The sequence below is a fragment of the Dicentrarchus labrax genome, unplaced genomic scaffold (genome assembly GCF_905237075.1).
Source record: "Dicentrarchus labrax unplaced genomic scaffold, dlabrax2021, whole genome shotgun sequence".
NCBI lineage: Eukaryota > Metazoa > Chordata > Actinopteri > Moronidae > Dicentrarchus > Dicentrarchus labrax.
This window is the reverse complement of record NW_026136724.1, coordinates 6,893,025-6,917,313: the sequence shown is the minus strand read 5'-3', so window position 1 is coordinate 6,917,313 and position 24,289 is coordinate 6,893,025. Positions and strand designations below refer to the sequence as shown.

General features: G+C 40.8%; 1 protein-coding gene across 1 annotated transcript in view; it reads right to left on the bottom strand.

Annotated features, from left to right (window-relative positions):
• Positions 1–24,289, bottom strand: part of cdk17 (cyclin-dependent kinase 17) — a 41,671-nt gene that overhangs the window by 11,741 nt on the left and 5,641 nt on the right. Inside the window, exons 2-4 of the mRNA XM_051392791.1 lie at positions 9,469–9,613; positions 7,027–7,191; positions 2,875–3,008 (exon numbers count right to left, since the gene is read on the bottom strand). Of these exons, the coding sequence (XP_051248751.1) occupies positions 2,875–3,008; positions 7,027–7,191; positions 9,469–9,595 (426 nt within the window). The 5' untranslated portion in view covers positions 9,596–9,613. The remainder of the gene's footprint in view (positions 1–2,874; positions 3,009–7,026; positions 7,192–9,468; positions 9,614–24,289) is intronic.

The following is a 24,289-nucleotide window of genomic DNA, read 5'->3' as shown; positions in this document are numbered from 1 at the left end:
TTAAGTTTGGCCTCTCCACAAATACCATCAACTCATCCTCTCTCATTTCATTACTGAGGTCCTTTGTCCTCTATGACAGTGCTGCTCAGAGAAGATGCCAGTATTGTGACAACTGAGAGTTCAAATAACAGCTCCGATTATGTAGAGCATATCGGTGTCATGAAGAGAGGAAGTATTATATAATGCGACTCTGTGCTGCTTTTTCTGTGATGTAAAATGGTGGCTTAAAGCTCATCAGTCTACAACAGATTTAGTCTGTCCTCTCAGCATTTCATCTATTTTTATTTCATTTACTTTAGATGTATGTTCCCTCAGTTTGTGAAGCACTTTGTTGTCCTTGTTAAAAGATTTATCACAAACAAATTTCAGACTTTCTCTGGGTCCAGTTTCTGCTTATGTGAAGATCTGCTGCTTGTCTAGATTTTATATATTCAAAATGTTATATCTTTGGGTCTTGGACTGATCAGATAAAAAAAGCAACTAGAAGATCTTTTGATTTTACATTTAAGTAAAAGCAAACTGCATTTGGTTACACTACCTAAAAATGATTCCGGCCTCCATAAAGTTAACCACCACATGTGAATAAATCAACTCAAATAAGTAACCAGAAAGTGAGTGAAAGAAACAAAAATACATCTCTAAGTTTAGTCTTAAATCACAAACAGATGGTGCAGTTTTTTGAGGGAATATGGCTGGGTAACATTTTAAGATGTTGTTTCAGTACAGATACAAACATATTTTCCTTAAGGAATATAAACACATGAACACAGAACTTCCTTTTCTATTTAGCAGAAGAGCCAACTTTTTAAATTATGTCGAAACACAAGCAGCCATGCACGAACTAACTAAGTCAACAGGCAGTAAAAAATATAAAATAATCATTTTTGTTCAATGTTTACATTAATCCCTAACTAGGGGGGTAATTTTAATGTAATCTTCAGATTTAGAGATAAAGATTTACAATAAACACTAAGACAAAAGCTTTACATTACACCATGCATACTGAAGCAATCTATTACTGTGATGTTATGGGTACAATGAAAGGACACAGGAGTTACCGATATCAGAGTGCTGCTATTGTGCATGTTGGGTTACTGGAAAGGCTCTGCTACACTAAATGGAACCGAACCTTAATTAGTCTCATTGGTAAACCCTGTGTTTACCTTACTATTTCATGTCAAAATGGCTGCTGTGAAAAAGGTCTATAGAACTGATGTAACTTGAGACTTCATTAAGGGGTACTCAGGCAATGTTTGTAATGTTGCCACCCCTCCAAGATTTCCTTGGTATTATATATTATATATCAATGTTGTAATGTATGTTTATGGGCTTTATGATATTATGTAAGTGTTACAGTGTGTAATTTATAAAAGATAAGGTGACAGACTTGGAACGTAGAGGTGCCACATAACTGAAAAAACCCCATTGTCTGGTAAGAGTCAGTAAGCGAGTGTAGACTGTACCTCTTTACTGTCACAATATGGCTTCATTAAAACCTCCAGCAGTATGACAAGAACCACAAGAAAAGCAGTGCACTTATGCTCATGTAACAGAGCTTACGTGCATGTGTGTGCACGAGGTCAAGTGATTATCACCACATCCTTTAGCTTGTCTTGTTTTGTGCACCTACAAACGAGTGGAAAATAGGTCACTGTGTATGTGTGTGTGTGTCTGTCTGTCTGAGAGAGAGAGATAATGCAACAAGGATGTTGTCAAGGTGGGTTTTGTCACATACACTCATCTGCCAGCAGGGGGCAGGAGGCCTCCACGCTGAGACGCTCATCCCTTTTCAGAAAAAAACTTCCCCCAGGTTCAATATTTATAAAGAGATGAGAGATTATTAATTGAGAACATCTGCATGTAATGTAGCGAAACCCCACATAAAGCCAACTTTTGCCATCACTTTATTTGCAGATTTACCACCTTTTCATAATGGTCAGCATTAAACAATATAACAGAAGTCTGACAAATGAATGGTGGCTCATTTCAGACAAAAACCACTGTGAAATTAGAAACTAGCCGGGAAAATAAGTCCCCTGATAATCATGAGGACTTTTTCATTTATCCTGTTCACATTTTATTTGCTGAGCTTGTGTAAGTGATTGTGTCTAGCGTACCCTCAGGGCCACCAAAGCCAATTTATCATCTTTGACTCAGTTAGCACTTAAATGCTTGCTATGGTTAATAAAATCTGAACAGCCTTTGGTTAGAAAAGAGGTGCATCTGCAGCCTAAAAATATGAATAAAAATTGGAAATGAAAAGAAGTGGAGGGGATGGAGTCCTCTGTAACAACTGTGCCCTATTTCCGAACGACTCTGCTAAAAATAGTAAAAGAATTGAGTATTTCCTTGTATTCATGTTTAATTTAAAGAGGGCAGAAAAGGCACTGAAAAAAAAAATAATTTATGTAATATTATATAATTTGAGATTTTATCAAAGTAGGACTGATGTTCTGGTGTCGAGCAGGTGTTTGCAAACATGGTTTTGAAAGGCAGAATTTCATTATATACATCTTTGTATGAGGAACAAAGGAGACTTCTGTCCCAGCATGCTCTCGAGCCAACGACGTCTGACATATAAAAAAATCACTGTGGTTACAGCAGAGATTATCACACTGCATCTCTTTACCAGCCGCTGCTGTGGTCCTCAGGGAGCAGGACTGCTATCAGTATCATGAAGCCCAGACACTGAGAGCCCATTAGGAGATGAACAATCCACAAACCCCCTCCCAAATCAGATCTCCCATGAGGCCGAGGGGGAGAGGAGGAGGTGAAGAGCAGAACAGAAGGAGAGGAGAGGGGGCGAAGGGTGGAATGTAGACTCGCCATGTAAGCCATTTCAGCAAATACTGTGCCAGTGTGTACGTGTCTCACCTCCATGGAGATCCGTCGATGGAGGCGGTTCCTCAGACAGACGCCGGTAGGAGATTGCACCTCATCTGAAGACGTTCCCGACGCCTGGTCGCTCTCCCCATCTGAGCCCATCTTCAGGTTCTCATGCACAATATCTAAGACAGAATGGAAATAACAAAATACATTAAAAGACACAGAAATGTACAGAAATACATGTTACTAGATATTTATTAACAGGTACAAAGTCACATTAGATAAATCAGACTAAAGTTGACCCCTTATTACAAATCAGATCTGGTCCAGTCTGTCTAATATGATGGACAGGTTGCATTGATTGATATTACGGTAACATTCTAAATCCCCATTTAGCATTTATAGGCACTACATAAACATTTCATACCGTAAGTAGTCCACCATTCACTACACAAATATAATGTAGTCGTAAAAAAAAAGAAAAAAGTTCTTATATATGCCCAGTATTTGTCAACATTTATTTCTTCTCCCATGAATGCTTATACAGTGCTTTAAAGTTCTGAATTGGGATATTAGACACAGGATACGTGAGGCAGCCATCAGCTGTATGCAAAATGACTGGTTTTGTCCGAGCGACAGTGCAAACCAAGAGATATTATATTACCAGTCATATAAAACGCAGCAAATTGCTGGAGCCAGAGCTGGAGGCAGAGAACGTTTGTTGTTTTTCTTGATAAATGACTTAAATGATTACTCAGTGTTACAGTTGTTTACAGTTAAATCTCTGTCAATCATCTATTCAAATAACTGTTTAAAAACTAGCTGTATGTACATTTGTATTTAAATGGAATACCTAGGAATATTTCCACTGGAAACAAATATTAGCTCTTGTACTGGCCCTTAGACCACATTCTCTCTCACTCCCTATGTCTCTCCCCGCTTGCTTCTCCTCTCACACCCTTGTAACCCCTGAGGCCAAATATTAAACACTCCAACCTGCACCACTTCCTCCAGGGTAGTAAAAGCTACCACTACTACCATAGCACAGGAGGAGCAAACACACTGATATACAAACCACATGCAACCCCCTACTACACACGCACACACACACACACACACACACACACACACACACACACACACACACACACACACACACACACACACACACACACACACACACACACACACACACACACACACACACACAGTTAATGAGTAGCTATGGCTGAGCAGTTCTCTGTCATCAGTGTGTCAGCGCCTCCAACCATGCAGTCTGTCATCAAACGTGAAAGCAGAGCAGAGAGATGAGGAGAAAGAAATCTCTGTTCTGTTGATGGAGATTAACTGTTGGAAATTATTTCAAACATGATAATCCTGATTATTTCTCTTGATATCACAAAAGATTATTAATTATAATTGTTAGCTTAGGTTTTATGAAACAATGACTGTAGTTTTGCACGCGAACAAAGCTCTCTTACTCTATTCATGCATCTTATTGACAAACTTCACTTCATAAAGTCTGACTTCATTACTCTGCGGTGCAGCCACAACCCAGAGGAACACTTTGCCCCAGAATGTGAACCTGTCTGTGGCCATTTGGTTGAAAACCAAAGTCTCCTCAGATTAAAGAAAATGCTGATCCACTTTTAGAAACTGAGATGCTTACAGGATTTTCCTGTGGGGCTGACCCATTCTATTCCACTCCGCATGTCACCCTGTTTTTCCACAGATGGTTGAGGTTTCTCTGCTGCATCTCCATCTGAACTTTGGTTTTGGTTACCGAGGAAGAACTTGATACATTACGGCAGGTCTGTCAGTGGAATAAATCCATTGTAATTCACCATAACAGAGAAGGCAAGAAGACGTCTGTCTTGTTAAAAAAAAGAGGAAAGACAGGACATAGAAGAAAAAGAAGAAGAAGAACAAGAAGAAGAAGAAGAAGAAGAAGAAGAAGAAGAAGAAGAAGAGGAAAAAGAAGAAGGAGAGGGAGGAAGAGGAAATTATTGTAACCATCCCATCTGGAAGAGATGGTTGACTTTTCTTCTCCCCTCTCACTGCTTCTCAACCCATCTTTCCTCAAACATCTTCCTAGTTTTTTTTTTTTCATCTATTTTTCTCCCTTTTGCCTCTACAACCATCTTACATCCATTCATCCCCTCTGTTCCCCCCGGGGCCTCATTTATCAACCGTCCGTACACACAGTTTTGTGCATAAACTGCACATACACTCACTTCTTTGCGTAGAATCAGGTCATCATTCAATCTCTTATAGTGATGCACAGGTGTAATGGCTGATACACCATTTCCTAAATTTCAGACAAACAAACCCCAACTAGTGACTGAATCAACAATCGCTTTTTGTTTGAAAAACAAGTAAAACCATTTATTTTAGAGTGAAATTATACCATTATATTATACCAAATGAATGAATTAAAAAACACTGTTTTTGTTCATATTTATGGTTGCCACTTGTTTCAGCAATAGCCATTCAATTTATTCACATTCTGGAATAACCTCTCTATAGAGTAGTTTTCTTTATTAGTGGTGGAGTCCGCCATTCTCACACAGGGTTGAAACTGCCTACCTACATACAAAGGATTCACAGGAAATGAAATTTCTTCCTCTTTCTTTCTTCTCCCCCTTTCTTCCCTATAACTGCCACACTTTCCTCCCCCTAACCTAGTTACTTTCTCTCTATGAACACCTTGCAAACAAGTCGTTGTCGCCCCAATTTCCTTCTTCAACTTTTCTCCTCTTTGAAAACTTCCAAGAGATCTGTCTTCCTTTTTTCTCACTTCTCTGTACCTCATTTACATTTTTGTTACCCCACTTCAAAAACCTCACCAATGTCTTTCACTTCCTAATTCTGTCTTTCTTTCCCTTTCACTCTACATATGTCTCTTTCACTGCTATCATGTTTTCTCTTTTGGAAGGTTTTCACAGGCAGCAGCCGATCTGACTCTATTGCTTCAACACATTCCTTCGCTACCTGCGCCTTTTCTAACTTGTGTGCCTCTTCTCCAATGCCTCCAAATGATCTCATCTGTCCTACTTTTCTTTTCCTTTCAACCTCCTTTTACTTTCACCCACTTCTCCATTATCTCCTGCTATTTCATATTGGCCCTCATGCCCTCCTAAAACTCCCAAAATTCTTTCTCTCAATAATATTTTCACTTTCTCCCATAATTTCTTCACCTCCCAGCCAAACCTGATTCCTTTTTCTTATCTTCCTACATTGTTTTTTTCTTTTGCTTTGACGCGTTTCTTGTAATCTCTTGCCTCACTTCTTCCTCTCTCCAAAAACCTTGAAGGATTTCATTCTCCACCCATTTTTGAGCTTTATTTCCTGAACATCTACACACATCCTTCCTTCACTTCCCCCCCTTTCTTGAGAGTTTTTTGTACTTGAGACTTTATGATCTTGCTCTTTCCCTACCAATCGGTCTCTCTGCTGTCTTTAGCTGCTTTGCTAATAAGCACACAGAGTGTAGCAGCAATATGTGGTACATCAATGTCCTACTTAACTGTCCTGTTTTTAGATCCAAGTCCCTCTATCTAGGCCAGGGTCCAGTGCGAGGCTCAATAAGATCACCCATCTTCACAATTAGCTTAGAGAAGCACTAACCAGGGTACACATATTTACTGAAATAATAAACATTTTATTTATTTATTATTTTTAACATTTTTAAATATAACCATATGCACATCGCTCCAGATCCTGCCAGGCTTTCTTGACTAAATATTCAAAAACCCTAGACGCTGGTAGATTTTGATATCCATAACACTTTGTTCCTCTGTTTCGTACTGTCCCCTGAATCATCGCAACACCCTCTTGGTTGTTCCCCGAACCCCAGCTTGAAATCTGCTGCTGCTTTGAATCATCCAAACATCGTCTTCCCTTCCAACCCTCAGGATCGGACTTGTTGCTACGGATCCATTGTGGTGAATCAGTTCACACAGGAAACTGCGTCATGTTTGACTGAATCCCCCATCCAGCTGTCACTCGGGCGAAAACAGCCCTGCTGAGGGCGAAGAGAGAGGCTGCCTCATGGGTTTGTGAATATAAGAAGCAGGATGGAAATATCAGGACCGTGACACGTTTCCTGTTTGTCCCTGGATGCCATCTGCTCTCCGACTACTCACTTCCTTCCGTGTGTGTGTGTGTGTGTAAGTGTGTGAACACGTGTGTGTGTCTCACCCAGGCGACTGCCGTTGCGTGGCATTGCCATGAAGGACCCCAGGGTGCCACCGATGACGCTGTGCGGCCGGCGTAGGGGGGGCTTCTTGAAGGAGCCTGTGTACTGGTGCAGGAAGGAGTGCATGCTATGGGAGGTGGGTGGGCGACCGTTCCTCATGAAGGGTTCTGAAACACAACAAAACAACGTCTGTCAAAAATGTGCGGTTTTCTGAAAATCAACAGAGGCTCTGCAGATGCATCACAAATCTCCAAAAACCCTGTACCAACGTGGTGAAACTAAATTCCAGCTCTCATTTCCTTTACCCGCTTGCAGTGAGTTCTTTATTTTAAATGCAGGCTGTGTGGCCAAGCTTTGTTTAAACCAACAGAACTTTGTTTGACATTTAAGTCAAGGTCCCAACATTTCCAAAAATACCAAACATGAGGCTAAATTATGGAGGAATGTAATACAAATATTCTCAAAAGTTATGAAAAGAAGAGGAAAATGGTTGTAGCACTGAAGAACTGGTAGCCAAAGGGCAATTATGTTACTTTACCATTAAGCAAGACATGAGTCTCATTCATGGGCCTAAATTAGCAATCCAATTTCAGCTACACTCGTACAAAAAGGCCATAAAGCATCCCATAGTGATCTGCATTAGACAGGCCATGAGTCTGTGGCATCTCGTAGGTTAAAGTTTTTACCCCTGCCAAGTTCCCTAAACTCATCTGACCTTTTAAACTGTGATCTGACAGGCTGTGCTGTGTCTGCACACTCCATAATTAACATTATGCTGCCTTCAGGTGATATAATAAAAATGATATAAATATATACCTGAAGACATATCAGAATTACAATTACAAGTTGAGCATGCATGAATGATATACAAGGAGGTACAAATGTCAGGGCTAGTTGGTATTTTCAACATTTTTATGAGCAGAGTATGGAAAACTTTTTAGCAACTGACATTAAAATACAATATTTCCCATTTATTATTTGCTTTCTTGCCAAAAGTTAGATGAGAAAATCTATACCACTCTGTCTAAATGCTGAATATGAAGCTACAGCCAGCAGCATAGCTTAGCACAAAGAAGGGGGCAGGGGCAAACAGCTAGCCTGTGTATGTCCAAAGGTAACAAAATCAACCTAACATCAGCTGTACTTGCTCTACTCTTACTCATCATTGCTAAGCTAAGCTAAGCTAAGCTAAGCTAAGCTAACAAGCTGCAGGCTGTAGCTCCATTATAATGGACACACAAAGCTGAGTAGTATTAACATCAAATGAATTAGAATGGAGAGCTGTGGCTTTGATGACATAGATTACATATTTCCCTTGCCTTCTTTTCTTCATGTGGATTGCTCTGGCACCATTATTATTTTTGAGACAAGGATGGTTCTGACCACTGAACTCTATTACTGCTGGCTACTAATGTTGAACTGAGGCTTTTTCTACTGCTATATTTATGGGAAGTCTTTCTGGATGTGGAGCGACCGTGGAGCCAAATAACTGCAATGGGAAACGTTCTGTAAAAGATGGATGTGTGCGTCCATTTATTCTGGCAGCTGTCAATCACAAGTGTCAGCCAATCTTTTTCATGTGTCGATCACACAAGCAGCTTATTGGAGACAAACTCCAGACAGACAGACCGGACGTACTGCGGTGCTGAAACACGAAGAATGTTATATAACAAATAGATGTCAAGGAAAGTGCGTTTTTGTGTGAATGCTCTTTCCTATATACTACCTGTGTGTGTGTGTGTGTGTGTGTGTGTGTGTGTGTGTGTGTGTGTGTGTGTGTGTGTGTGTGTGGTGCGTGTGTGCGCGTGTGTTCAAGTAGCTCCCTTGCTGTTACTCCTGTTACATAACTTAATAGAGAGCTACTCACTGGAAGTCCATTACAGCTGTTACTGACGCTCACTGTACACTCTTCATCAACTTCAGTGCTTCATAATTTAAATACCCCTGAGAGCTACCTAGATACTGAAAGCTCTCTCTGTGTGTGTGTGTGTGTGTGTGTGTGTGTGTGTGTGTGTGTGTGTGTGTGTGTGTGTGTTGTTTTTTTGCATGCCTGCTGACGGACAAGTACAGGAAGATCTTGTAAAAATCCTACCAGTGGAATTTCCTTCCCTGGTTGGACTGTGGCACTGATTTTCTAGAACTGGTTTCATGCTTTTTCCAGCATGATTTTACTCAAAACTGAAGCTGTTTTATAAAAAGTATTTCTTTAAGAAAAGCAGATCAGTTTCAAATGCTCAACTACATTTTATGTCTGCATACACGTAAAAGTTTGTGTTTTCTGCTGAAAGAAAGAACAGGATGATAGTATGAAGTAGTTAACAGTAAATTACGTCCTTACAATAACAGCAGTTCTAGTTAAAGAACAAATGGGGGAAAAAATACAAATAAGCTGCACACCAGAGTCCCTTAGTAAAAATATAAATAATAACATGCAGAATTCTTACCATTGTCCTTGGTGCCGCCATCCTCGATGGTCATCTGCTCGGCCAGTTCAGACAGAGACTCGTCGATGGTCTGACTGGAGCGGAGTGTTAACGACAGACGCTTCTTAATCCTCTTCATCTTCTCCATAGCAGGGCAGTGCACAGCCTGTTGGACACACAGGAACACACAGTCAACATTCATTCAGCAGGAGTTGACTGATACACAAGCAGACAAATGAGCACAATATCCTGAAGACTTTTTTAATACTGTGCTCAGCATGAGGGATTCCAGAAGCCTCCGTACAATCCAAAATATCTCAGCTCATGAATAACGTAAATCTGCTTTTAATCCAATATTCATTCACTCTGCAAATGCTTGAACACCCATGAATAAAGCATGAACAAAGCATGAATAAAGGATGAATATCACAGACTTGAATACAGGCGTTTTCACTTACACACACATTCACACATTTGTACAGGGAGAAATTAATGAGCTCTAATTGAATTGAAGGGGGAGAGAGTCAAATCAGGTCTGCAAACTCATGCTAGTGTTGTTTCAGACGAGTGTGTTTGTGTTGACGCAGCAGTCGTCCAGGTCACAGGAAACACCTTGCTCAAGCTGCCTCAAGCCAGTCCCTGCTCATTGTGTTGCTGTGTTAACGCCCCATGCAAGTGTGTGTGTGTGTGTGTGTGTGTGTGTGTGTGTGTGTGTGTGTGAGTGAGAGAGAGAGAGAGAGAGAGAGGAGAACGGGCACGCTGGGTGAGTGGAGGAAATGCGGGGAGGAAGCAGCGGCAGAAATGCCCCGCCCATCCCGCCCGACCCTCAGCGCAAAACAAACTGACCCCTGCTGTCACCATCTCTCGCTCTCTCGTTCTTTCTCTCTTTCGCTCTCTCTCAAGGTCGTTAGCTCCCCTCATACTCATGAGACACCATCTGCCTGTCTGCACACACATTGACACACACTCTTGAACACCCCTTCAGCAATTTGTCATTCGTGACACTGCGTGGCGAGAATTACTTCGTCGATCAGTGTTGGGACGTGGCGTGTGACCGCAATCTCACACCAGAACACAGCCACAACCTGTTCAATGGGTCCTGTACACGACAACACCCGCATTTGAGGAACAAACGCTTGCAGGTTTGTGTGTGTGCATGTGCGGGGACATGACCTGAATTTCCTCTCAGCTGGTTGCAGTTGGTCTAATTAAAGCCCAACAGGCGACTAGAAGTAGAATTTATTAATTAAAAGATTTCATTTCATAAATATTAATTGCACTGTAGGAATATCATTTTTAATAGGGTTCTTCAGATTGTCTGTTAAGGACTACAGCAGCTTGTATGTGGCGTTCAAAAAGGTTTCAAAAAAGTTAACGACTGCAGTCGCAGTTTATTGAAGCCACAAAAAACTGCTGTTAGTTTCCAAGGCCAAGAATCAACTGAGACGAGAAGATTCCATCTGCCAATGAAGACTGTATGATATCATTGAAAGCTCTGGAATAAGCAAGTAATTAGACATTTAGTTGAGATCATTTTGTCAACATACTTTTATTTAGCAGTTTAGGTGAAGGTGATGGATGGGTGATTTGGATAAAATCCTCTTTTGCTTAACATGTAAATTCATATCAGATATTTATAAAACACAGAACATTTTTTTGGACTTTAAACCAAACAAATGATTTGGCTAATGCAGTCAATTAAAGGGGAGCTTTTGATTTTACACATAAAAGTCTGTCTACAAGTCTTGGGGAGACCTACTGCACATGTGACAAAAGTTATGTGATATAGCTTTTGTGGTGTGAGAGGGAGCAGCACACAATCTGATTGGTTGGGTCTGAAGACTACACGTTTAAAAAAAGAAAGCTAGACCTCTGTAACCTGCTCTTCATCAACTGCTTGAGGCTGACGTCTCAAGGCTGCATTGGCCGCTGCTAGCATAACCCACCTGAATATCCGACTGAACTGTAGGTGCTCAAGCTGCAATGTGGGTAATGTAGGTAGCAGGTTTGGATAAGGGAGAAGAATGAGTGAAATAAAAAAGACGAGATATCTCTCTTCTGCGATTTTGATACTTTTTATCTATTAATGTTAGGAGTGCAATGCTACATTGGTGGGGCAGCCTTTTAAATATATATATATATATATATATATATATATTCTATAACAGATTTTACAGTATACCATCATTTTACCCAAGTAATAGTACTTCTACTTGAGTTTTAATTCTCTTTCTACTGTAACAGAAGAAAAATACACAAAAATCATTAGAACAAACACAGGAAAACAGAAAAAACAACAATGATCAACTACTACACACTAAAACTATGGCCTCTGAATTCACCACTAAGCTGGATCAACACCTCTGACAGCCTCAAGAAAAAACAGAAATTATGATTAAATTCACATTTAGTAGATGGAATTTCTGTTATGGCAGTTCCCTTAAATTATTAATCTATTTTAAAAATTCAGCATTTCTTCAAACATTTTCCAGCTACAAAGTCTAGTAGTAACCTGTGTGTGATTAGCCAACTTCTGAAGGGGAAGTGTGTCATGCTGGCCCTGGCGGCCCTATCGGCATGCAGATCTCATGATGCCATTCACACATGCAGACAAAAAGCCATCAGACAGTCTGGTAATGGGAAAAAGGGAAGTAAAGTTCCAGTTAATGAGGCTGAAAATACAGCTCGTAAAAATCGCAAACGCAAAAATAAAATGACTGCATTGGAGAAACACTCTCACACAAACACATACACACACATCCTCCCCCTCTTGAGCACACACACACACACACACACACACACACACAGTCACTGTATGTGAGATAAGCGCTCTTTGTCTCCCTTGTAGAGGAGTGTAACAGAGCTGGGTTTTATCTCCGCAGCAAAGCAAAACAAAGAGACTCATGTGACGTGTGTGTGAGTGTGTGTATGTATCTGTGAGTGTGTATTGAGAGTACAGCATCTGGCAAATATGAGTGATGTGTGTGTGTGTGTGTGTGTGTGTGTGTGTGTGTGTGTGTGTGTGTGTGTGTGTGTGTGTGTGTGTGGGGAATCCAACATGAAAAGCGGCACAAGCAATCTGCCAGACTGACAGAGAGACACAGAGGAAGAACTGAGATCCCCCCAACTCTCTTTTTCATCATCAGCATCTCCAGAAATTCTCTCTCACACACTCACACACACGCATTTTGACCCACATTCCTGACAATACACCCACTCCATCACTCCTCTGCCCCCTCCTGAATGCTTCCCAAGTGCATTGTGGGTAGTCCAGAGGAGAAGACTTCAAAGGGCGAACAAGAGGGGGAGACAACAGGCGACAAGGCCTAATTACTGGGCTAATAATGACACACACACACACACACACACACACGCACACGCCTTCCTACCTCCATTCCTTGCCTTTCTTCTCATTCTTCTTTCCCAACTCCAATATCAGAATGAGAAGGTGAAATGGAAAATGTGGCTTTATATTCAATCTCCAGAGATGTGGGTGAAAGTGTGAATGTGAAGAGGAGGAGGAAGAGTGCGAGGAGGAAGAGGAAGAAGACGACGAGAGGAGTGAAGGAAAGAGAGAAAGAGTTTATTTCGACGAACAGAGCCATAATGGAGTCTTTGTGTTTGGTTAAAAGCCATGAAATCAACCGAGTGACTGCAGGCATGTACAGTACTGCTGAGAGAGAGAGAGAGGGGGAGAGGGAGAGAGGGAGAGAGGGGGGTTCCAGTGGGGTCATAAAGTCATTCTTGACTCCTTGCTGCAGCAGCCCAAAATATATATGTATATACATAAAAACAAGTTAAATAAGCTTGGCTGTCCCAAAATGCATCAAGTATCAAATGCTTGTTCAGATACTTCAAATACCGGGTGGTGGTAATGCACCTGAAGCTGCTTTTTCATTGCAAAAATCGCCAGAAGAAGAATAACTTACACACCTTAGATTGTTGCCTAGCAACCTCATGGCAATGACAAGGCTTTAGAGGTTCTGGTAGGAGGATTTATTTTTATTAGGAGGACCTTTGGACAGAGCCATGCTAGCAGTGTCCAGTCTTTTGCCTAAGCTAAGTTACGCTAAGCTAAGCTGCTACTGGCTGTAGCTGTATAAAGGAATGCATAAAATCATGCACTCATGTAAATCCTTCGTGTGCAGGTACACAACTCCATTGCTACATGGGAATGGCGTACTCTGACAGTAACATTAAAAACTACCATATAAAGAAGCAGAACACGTTACAGAATACACTGAATCACTATTACTCAATATGGAGACCAAACATTTAGTTTGATATGTGACTATAACCTTAACTCAAAACGGATATCAAACATGTGAGTGTGCTCCCAAAATATGACCTCATCAACCATTTGTTCCCTAATTCAATAAATGGTTAAGTGTGTTACATAAATGGAAGCAGTGTTTGCTCCCTTAATCCATTCTCATATTAGTATCTAAATTAATCATAATTCAGGAATCCTACTTTGAAAAACTGATCATTCAATATTTTTTAAATCTCTGACCACAGGATCCAAACCCCGAGCTGAAGCACAAACACTGATACCTCTACCAAAAGTAACTTAAACCATCTTATCTAAAAAATGATCAACTTTCCTTTTAATACTTCTGTCGGGTCTATAAAAAGTTTCTAAAGCTGACAGCGAAAACAAAGAACAGAGGGAGAGTTGAGGGAAAGGCTGAACAGTCGCCAGCGCCGCTGTCTTCTCAAAAGGAAAACAACAGATAATGCTGTTAAAACCGTTGCTCAAAATAGACCCACTCATATGAGAATCACAACCACTTTAAAATAGATAGAATCATCACTTTCTTTTTAGAGAGCGGACATGAGGGACCCAGGACAGAAGAGAGCCTGAAGGGAGAATTAGCTCATATGTCAAAGAGATGTATTTATCAATCAATCCTTAAGTTTTATTTGTGGTTCATTCCTTAAGGTTTATTAAGTCATATTGTCCTCTGGGGGTTTCTGTCTGATCACATGTATTTTGTTTTAGCCCTGGCCATAGCTTTTCTCATCTCTGACAAGATGATTGCAGATTTGTGCAAAATGTGATAATTATTTCAATATTGTTGTGGGTACTGTCCAATAAAACACACACACACACACTAAACACACTTGGTATAGGTGTAGCCACAAAGCAATTGCAGCTTAATACTCTCAATAACGTGGGAGTTGCTGATGCTAACCATCACCCTGAAAACTGCAGAGCTTACCGCTTATGCACTTGAAGGCTGCAATGGACATGTACATTTAGCTCTAGGAAGTTATTACTATTATTACAAGTAGAATACGTAGAATAACTAAGAAAACTGCAGCTTCTGCAATTTGGATATGGCATTTGGCCATATTGTGATTTAGATAATATTTCGATTAATTATGCAGCCCAGGAACATTTACCAAACTCTGGTGAAAGTCACAAATTTAGGGCTTTCATCAACACACCCAGCTGCCAGAAAAAATGCCAGCAAATCCACTAATATCTAATCCACTAATTTGTACACACAAACAACATAAAAATGCTGTGTCACACTTCTGTTTCTGCTTTGTTTAACATGACCTGAATGCAGCACGCGATTAAGAGTGAACGTGAACGATGCCAAACCTTCTTGTTATTAAATATGAAATTCTGAGGTACTTGTTCAACCACAGCTCTTTGAAGATATGCCTGTGAGTGTTACTATGTTGATTTGTTTCTATCACTTTGTTGGAGTTGGAACTGTATGTATACTGTATGCTAGAAAGTCGACCGTACAGCAGCGTAAATTACAGAATTTTAAAGGGTAAGGCTGGTGTCAAGAAATCCCATGAAAAAAACAAAACCATTGCTAAAGTAATCTTACTAACAAGTATAGTGTAGAGAAAAACAACTTTCTCCATGGGACAATAAAGACCAAAATAGCTTGTTCTCTGTGCCACAGAGCTCTATTGTTGTCCAAAAAACGATTAAAAACCACCAATCAATAAGCTGCACCACTGCACTGAGTTACATGTTCCTTCATTACAATAAACATGGGCACTATAGTCAATCCCACATACCACGTCCTGCTGCTTGAAACACTCGCTGATGCATCAAATTTGTATTCATCCGTAGCTGAAAACAGTACAAATGCACTATTCACAACAGTCAAACTAACATTTGTTAAAAACTAACTTCGAGAAAATTTATTATTAATTTATATTTTATATAATAATAATAATACAGAATAACACCAGCCTTATCTTTTAATTCATCATGAAGGCAACAAACATACGCAGAATCCTCCAACTGTTGGCAGTGGCTAACGTACGCTTCATTTTCCAACCTCGTCTGACTCATCAGCTCACCTCCAAACATCCTGCGCATCTTCGCTATTATCTAATAACAAACTGGTTTCACAACATTTGCTTTCTTTCAAATTGTGTAATAATAATTGTCAAGTGTCCTTTATCAGTAGATGTGTCTCATTGACCGATTTCGCCTACTTTCACAGCCTGCTCGCCGCCCACACGCACAGCACAGAATGGAAATCACAGTTTTATTTAAAAAAGTGACAAACATGCTAATCAAAGTGGCTCAGATGAAAATCTACAGCTCAGCCGAAAAAAAGCTAGAAGACTCATGCAGGTGCTCACCTTTGATTTTTCCTCATTAACAAATGTCTGGTTTTAGGATCACAGGTGAATATAATGTCTGCCCTGCCTCAGGCCCACTTACATCACTGCGATCATACACGCAGACGGCAGGGAGTTTCCCTCAAATTGCCAGTATACATTACAATCAGAGCACCACTGTCTGTCCTACATGATGTGCACCACTACAAAGACTTCAAAGACCAGGAGCACTAAAGGGTGGCACCTCCCTAAAGCCTACAGGGTGGATGAATCCCTGCATCTGATATCTTTGACTACCATAACTGTGAAGCCTGCTTAAATAAACAGTTTCTGGACAATTTCACAATGACTGTACTTTCTGCTGATTCCCTGCATTTTAGCTCTGCAGCTGGTCTTCCAACTTTGAACCTAACAGGCGATTTCATTTTTCCAGTGAATGAATACTTAATAAGCATGTTTAAGAGGCGTTTTCACCCCAGATTTTGAGTTATTTTTGACATGCAAAGGTTAAAAACTCAAGAATTCTAAGAGTAGCAACCCAAATATCTTCAGCCCCATATCAGAACTATTAGTACTGTCATCAGCCTTCAAGCGCCCATTTCAGCTGAACCCTACTGAGTACAGTCACAAGCATGTGTTTGTGCAGCTATGAGAACACACACAAACAGAGCATCAGTGCTGCTGCCCGGTGCAGTGGGTGCTTTCCACTGAAAGACCCTTTGTTTTGCTTGAGAGAAACTAAAACGGAGCTTCAGCATGACTGATCCAGAGGGGTGAGCTGAAATAACCCTGTGTGTTTCTGTAAGAGCACAAAAGGCTACAATGTTAATATTAATGGGAAATAACCATTGGCTATGAATGAAAAAAATCCCTTCTGGCAATAAAGAGATGCAGGAAGAGAAGAGAAACAAGGGAGAACAGTTTCATGAGCTTCCGTAAGAGAGATTTAAAGAGAAGTGAGACTGAAGAGAGAAAGTTGGTGTTCTGCTGGTAAACAATAGACACCAGATTCATCCACATGTCCATTTTCAACAAGATCGGAAGTGAGAAAAAACATCAGTAAACATCAGAGACACGCAAAAGTAAATACAAGGAACAACAGGACAACTCTTTTTGTCATGTATGAAAATTTGCCAAATCTTGACATTTCTTCAGATGTGGTGAAAATGCTGATGATGATGCATAACATCATTAGCAGTAAACACAAAGTACAGCTGAGGATGATGGGAATGCCTTTAGTTCTGCAAGTATTTGGTCTTAAAACCAAAGTATTGGACAAATAAGAAGTTTATTTTGATGATGACGCTAGGTGGAAAGTGAAGGGACCACTGAAGTCATTAGGATTCTTCCTCTGAGCACCAAGAATGTCTGTACTACATTTCATGGCAATCCATCCAATCGCTGTTGAGATATTTCAGTCTGGACCAAAATGCTATACCAACTGACCAACCAAGGGACCAACAATGCCATCACTAGAGACATGTCACATGCGTGGCTAAAAAGGCGTGTGAAGCCATGGTACTTTTCCAGAAAATGGTGCACTGAGTTGGGAATTTGCTGCTTCCAAGTGAAAGAGTTCAGCTATATCAGGGTCTTGTAGCATGACAGGCAGATAGGTGTAACATCAGCAGTAATGAAGGTGATGAAGAAGGACTTGCCAAAACAAAAAAACATTTTTAAGTAGCAGAAACTATTTCCTGTTTCCATAGCAGCTGATGGCTCCTACCTGTATATCACATAACAGTACATGCTAAGTTGTTATCATGGAGCACTGTGAACCTATCAAGGACAGACATAAACAAAAACATGATGCAGAGAAGAGAGAAGAAAACATCAAGGAGAAGAAGAAGGAGAAAAACACAGATCTTTGGGTTTAATGGGAGAGATGGAAAGAATGATGCTAAAGATTGAGGAGAGGAAGGGCGAGCTGGAGGGAAGACGATATTTTTAAAGTATGAAGGCTGCAGTGTCTCCCAGCTGAATACACACACACAAACAAATGTAAACACAACACGTGGCGCACCATTACCCTGTCGTTCTCTTGCCACATGACAAACATAAACACAAAGCCCACAGGCCACAAAACATACGGACACACACACACACACACACACACACACACACACACACACACACACACACACACACACACACACACACACACAAGATTCGACTGCACGCCCAGGCACTCCAGTGTCATGGGTGAGGTTTGACAGAAACAAACACACTGTGTATGTATGTATGTATACATATATATATGTATACATACATACATACACACACACACACACACACACACACACACACACACACACACACACACACACACACTACCAGTCAAAAGTTTGGACACACCTTCTCATACATTTTTTTGTTTACTACATAATTCCATATGTGTTCATTCATAGATTTGATGCCTTCAGTGAGAATCTACAATGTAAATAGTCATGAAAATAAAGAAAAACCATTAAATGAGAAGGTGTGTCCAAACTTTTGACTGGTAGTATATGTGTCTGTGTGAGGGGGTTAGCTTGAGGTTACACCAAAGGCAATACACTTCATCCATCTTCCAATTACAAAACAGAGATCGTGTGCAGGATAATGATCTCTTTTCAGATGATCCTCTTATCAGAAGTTGTTCAACTCCAGGACTGTCCTGGACTTTCAGTACTGCACCTTACAACAGGTACACACACACACACACACACACACACACACACACACACACCACACACACACACACACACACAGACGCACACTCCGTTGGTAGTAGGTGGAGCTCTCAGAAGCAGACTGCTTTACTGTAATTTAGGCTGTACAGTATTTTATGCACTAAAGTGTCTATACGTGTTAGTGTGTGAATGCTGACTGGGAGCAAACAAACACTGAAGGCAGGAACTAGAGCAGCTTGAAGTTGATCGCACATTCCAGATTATCCCTGATTTGTTTTTTAAAGCTGCACTAATCAATATTTTTACATTAACAAAGGAAATGAATTACTATGCATATAAGAAAGGGGTTCACCATAGTGACAACTCCACAGTGAACTATCACCCAACTCTGTAGTTCCCTTCAGCTCAACTGAGGACGTTAGCATCTTTCAGCACATTTTTTTGGTTTTACGGCTATTTTGGTTCAGTCTCACCGCTCTCATCCAACTTATTGTTGCTTTTTTTAACAATAAAAGCTTTGATAAGACAAAGTTAGCACTAGCTGGTGAACACCACAGAACATTTAGCAGCTAATTATTATTATTATCTGCCAACATGTTCAAGAACGGGTGGTCCTCCGGCGTGTAGTGGGTCTGGATCCTCTGCACCTTGGTGTTTGCGCTGCTCCCTCCTCAGCTGGCCCTTGCGCACTGCTCGGCCCGTGCGCACCGCTCCCGAGGCCAGGGTCTTCTTCCTGCGAAGCTGCGCTACATTGTTTTGATTTATTGTTTGGCTGTGTTACATTTATGTCAATAATGTCCCTTCTCTGTATTTTACGGCCCTGACGAGAACGTCGGTCTCCTCGGCTGTGAACCACTCCTGGTGAGCGCCTGGCAAATCCGCCGTTATAATAGCAATTCGCCATGGTACAAGCGCCCCTGCTTTTAAAGGGAATGTGAGATGATGCTCTGATTGGTTTATTGCACCTTACGCCCAAACCACACCTATGACTAATGTAGCTACTTCAGACCAACCCATTTTAGATTTGCTCCGAGCGCAAGAGTCATTTATCCCACCGGCATAATAGCAACAGCGCCCGAGATCCGCCCACAAAGCTACTTGCGTTTTGCGTTTGATACTTGCGTTTCAGATCGGCAAGATAAGGTAATAATATGTCAGTGTTGTCTTTACAGCTTGTTGTACAGCTATGTGGCTAAAAATATAATTCAATACAGTTTTAAACATAGCCAAAAAATTACAACTTGGTGAAGAGAGAACGTTTAAGTAAGTAATAAAGATGATTTTACTCTCAATTGATTGATTTCCCAAATGGTTGTAAAATATAAAAACAGGCACATTCTGTCAACACAGTTATTTAAGATATTACATGACTGCATCTGCAGCAGGAATTTAGCGTTAGCCGATACAGCTGTGAGATCATTTATGTGTATTATTTATGTGGTCAGTTTTCCAGGTTGCTCTCATGCTGATGAGTGGTAATAATAAGCCAAGTAGGCAGCTAGTGCTGTTTTTGTCATCCAGCACAGTCCAGTCTGGTCCCGTCAGTGCTGCTGTTCCCTCCTGCATTTATATACAGTCACTGTGTTGTTTGTGTATTGAAAGTGGTCGTTATCTAGCGCATGAGAGGTGGAGTTATTGCACATGTTGCTCTGTTTACCCCATTGTAGCTTCTGAAGTTTGTTGCCTCTCACTGCTGTACAAAATTGTACAAAATGAATAGATATATAAAGTACGTGCATGTATTTAATGTTGGGATGTGCAAGACAAACTAGACAATCCTTATATGGCAGTAAAAAATATTTTAAGAAAACATCAGCCACCTGCTGTTAACCCTCTCTTTGCTCCTCCAGCCACAATGATCTGCTGCTACAGCACACGTATACAATGCCCCTCCCCCCCATTGTGTTTGTGAAATCAACACCCTCCTCCTCCTCTAGTCTGTCTGTTACATAACGCTTGTCTGTCTCATTACATCCACAACAGACTAACGAGGGTTAACGAGAAGTTTCCGGTCTGTCCTACGCATACATACACACACGGAGCTGGATGAACACAACGTACAAGAATGTGTGTTTTCCTGTCTGGATGTTTGGTTGGTGAATCCAATCACACAGCTGGAGATGGCACATTCCAGTGGGGAGAGATGGGAAACTGTACGAGCTTAAGATGACACACACACACACACACACACACACACACACACACACACACACACACACACACAAAATGTGTTCCCCAATGAGTATATTATGCAAATTATGTTGTACTGAAATAGAAAAGCTGAGAGGAAAAGGGTTTCAATGAGAACCACTGAGCCCACACAAAGAGTAACTTTGTAAACATGGTGAATTTCTGCGACAAGGATTTAATTATATATTTTTCTGTAAACAATACACAGCAATGGCAAATGATGTCATAAGACATTTTGTTTAGATGATTAACATGTCAATAAGAGTTTACTGCAATATACTTCCCTTGGTCATTTCCGTTTCTGTGACTGAAATTTTTTTGCTATGAATGGAGCATATTCAGACAAATATTGGCAAAGTTACTGGGCAGACAATTCCAAATCATTGACCTCACCGCCAGATGAGGTCATCCACATGCAAACTCGCCAACTGCAACTTTGCATGTCACATCAAAGCAACAACCGCAGCAACACAAAAACAAAAGCAACGCTCAACTACAGAGAGACTTCTGAGGGCGGCAGGTTGCCTTACACAACGGAACAACAGGACTTTAACCTCTCTCCCTTTAGTGTCACCTCTCTTCCCTCTCTTCTGCCTCTTTTATGGCTTTCTATCGTGCATCCTCTTTCTCACGCCCCGCCACTCCCCTGAACGGTTTCCAAATCCATCTGCATTCACCCTGAGGCCTTTGGGAACAGGTGTTCACTCCCTGAGGTGCCCTATTTTGTGTGTGTGTGTGTGTGTGTGTGTGTGCTGCTCACACCATCCAACTGTGGCCTGGGCTCTTTCCTTTCTTTGTGCCAAGCAAGGTAGGATGTCCCAGGCTGAAGGCAGCACTTCCCATGAAATCATTACATCAGACATTTGCCGACCAAAGAATAACTCTGTGTCTACTTCAAGTGCCGTGATGCATAAAGCTTGATTAAACCTGCCATGTCTGATTGCTGGAGTTCCTGAAAATAGGAAGAATAAATGCTTTCCAATATGGTGTGTATGTCTGTCCACCACATACAATATCTTTAATAGCAGCTGGGTATCATTTGATATGTTTTCCATTTCCATAAAGATACAAAAATAGTATTTAATACTGTACTTTTTATTCTAACACCCTGTATTCATTTGACAAAAGAAGTCAACGTTCTCTGATATAACATATTTTCTAAACAAAAGCTTCCATACATGACCTTTGCCTGAATAAAACAATAAGATAAAATTGCCAACATTTTTATTTAAATCAGAAACTAACTGAAAGTAAGATTTCAGCTGAAAAAGTACTGAGGTTCTATATCTAAGCAAAACAATGGAAGAAACTGGTTCTACTCACTGCCTTTATATTAAAGGAACACCTCAACATTTTGGGAAATATACTTACTGCATCAGCTGGTTAGCTTAGCTTTAGAGATGTTCAGATACCATTACTTCTACATACATATACTTTTCCCTAACCCTTGTCATTGTTGTACGGCCTGGCTCAGGTTAAACCCTTTGTCGAGCATGAACAAATACATACAGAGAATGAATACCAGAGAACTTTCTTTTACGATCTGGTTTGAGAGTCATTTAGCTAACTCTGGCTAACACTACACTACCGGAAATCAACTCTTCTTTGCTGCTCCGAAACGGTAGCTGCCAGTACGCGGTGACAGCACAGCGCAGTTGACCTGCCCTACTCTGACTCTGATTGGCTAGTGCTCATTGTCTTCGTTGGTCTGGGTTGGTTCGACTGGTTAGGGTTAGAATATCGGGGTAAGCCAGCTAGAGTCAGAGTAGATCAGGTCATGATTTTGCCATCCTGGGGGAAAAAATGGCAAACGGGACACTGCTGGGAAGTAGCAACCTCCCCTTTCAGGGCTAATAAATTCCATGGCATTGGATCGCTGTACAGACTTCCAGACTCGCTGATACCCGCTCCCGCAATTTAGGCAGTATCAGAGGCATTTCTGATACTGGTATCTGTATCTCTACTTAGCTTAGCACAAAGACAGTGGCAAAAGCAAATTTGTCTACAAACATCTCTAAAGCTCACCAATTAAAATAATATATACTGTCTGTTTAATTGGTAGAAAAACCTATGTGTAAAAACACATTGTGGGTTTACAGGGGTTATGTGGTTATGACTATTTTTTGACTGGACGCAATGACTTCCTGGACTCTCATGGTTACAACAAGACTCCAGGAAGTTACTGTGCCCAGACAAGAAATAGCCTGGCGCATAACCCCCTGTAAGTGTTTCTCTTTGTTTCCAGTCTTAGATTAAGCTAAACCAACCAGCTGTTAGGGGGTAGCTTTATATTAAATAAAGTGATTCTCAAAATGTCTCTTGAAATCCTTTTGCGTGTTAGCAGCCAGCAGCAACAGTCCATTGAATTCATATGTGTATTTAAGATAAAGTATCTGGCTCTACGGATGCCACTGATCACATTTGGACCAGCTAACTCCTCTTTCTCTTTCCCCGCAGCTGATAATCAAGAAACATGATGGAACAGATTTTCTATTTCTTGCCTCACTGCAACTCTGCAACATTCCTGAGGGACGACTGTTTGACTGGTTTTATCTAGTTTCTATCTTCGAAGCCATGTGCTCATGTGTGCTTCCCAGAGGCCTCCTGTCAATCAAACTATACTCCACCCTCCTCATCCTTGGGATTTCTGCTGAAAAAATCAGAGTTTCTGTAGTTCTTAGTCTGTTCAGTCCTGGCTGCTATCACTCATGTAGGAGTGTTGCATTAATCTGATTAGACCAGATTAACAGTGTGTGTACCTAGCAATACTGACCTCGAAGTGATCTGACCTTTCAGATAATGATGGATGAGATGCTTACTGGTGCTAATACGGTGAGGAGCTTGAGAAACATACAACTTCAGAGGAGAATTGGAAACCTCCATCCATTACAGCAGTACTTGTGATAAAATTAATTAGAAATTGCTTTAAGTTAAGAAGCGACAAGGCCTGACTATTGTCTCTCTGGGCTTCATGAGTGGTCCACTTTTTGTGACTGTTTCCTGTGAACTTTCGATGCACTTTGTTGGCACTGATTGCAGATAGAGCTTGTCTGTGAGGCAATGATTAACCCGCCGGGAAGAGAGAGGGATAATTAGAGATTCCTACTTGAGATTAAAAAGGAAACTTACACAGAGACTGGAGTTTAAAGTAAGGAGGAGGCAGCAGGGTAAGAGACGGCGATCGGAAAAAGGTTACACAGTCTGTCTGGAAATCCCAGAGTTCACAGGTTCAAATACAAGAGCCGAATTAAAAACTAAATTTGACTGTGATGTGTGAGAAATAACTCAAATTCAACTGCAGGTAGAATGGTTTCATTGTTATGCGTATGTGAAATGATGCAAAAATTGTTTTAGAGAAGCAGGCAGATGGTGAGAGTTGT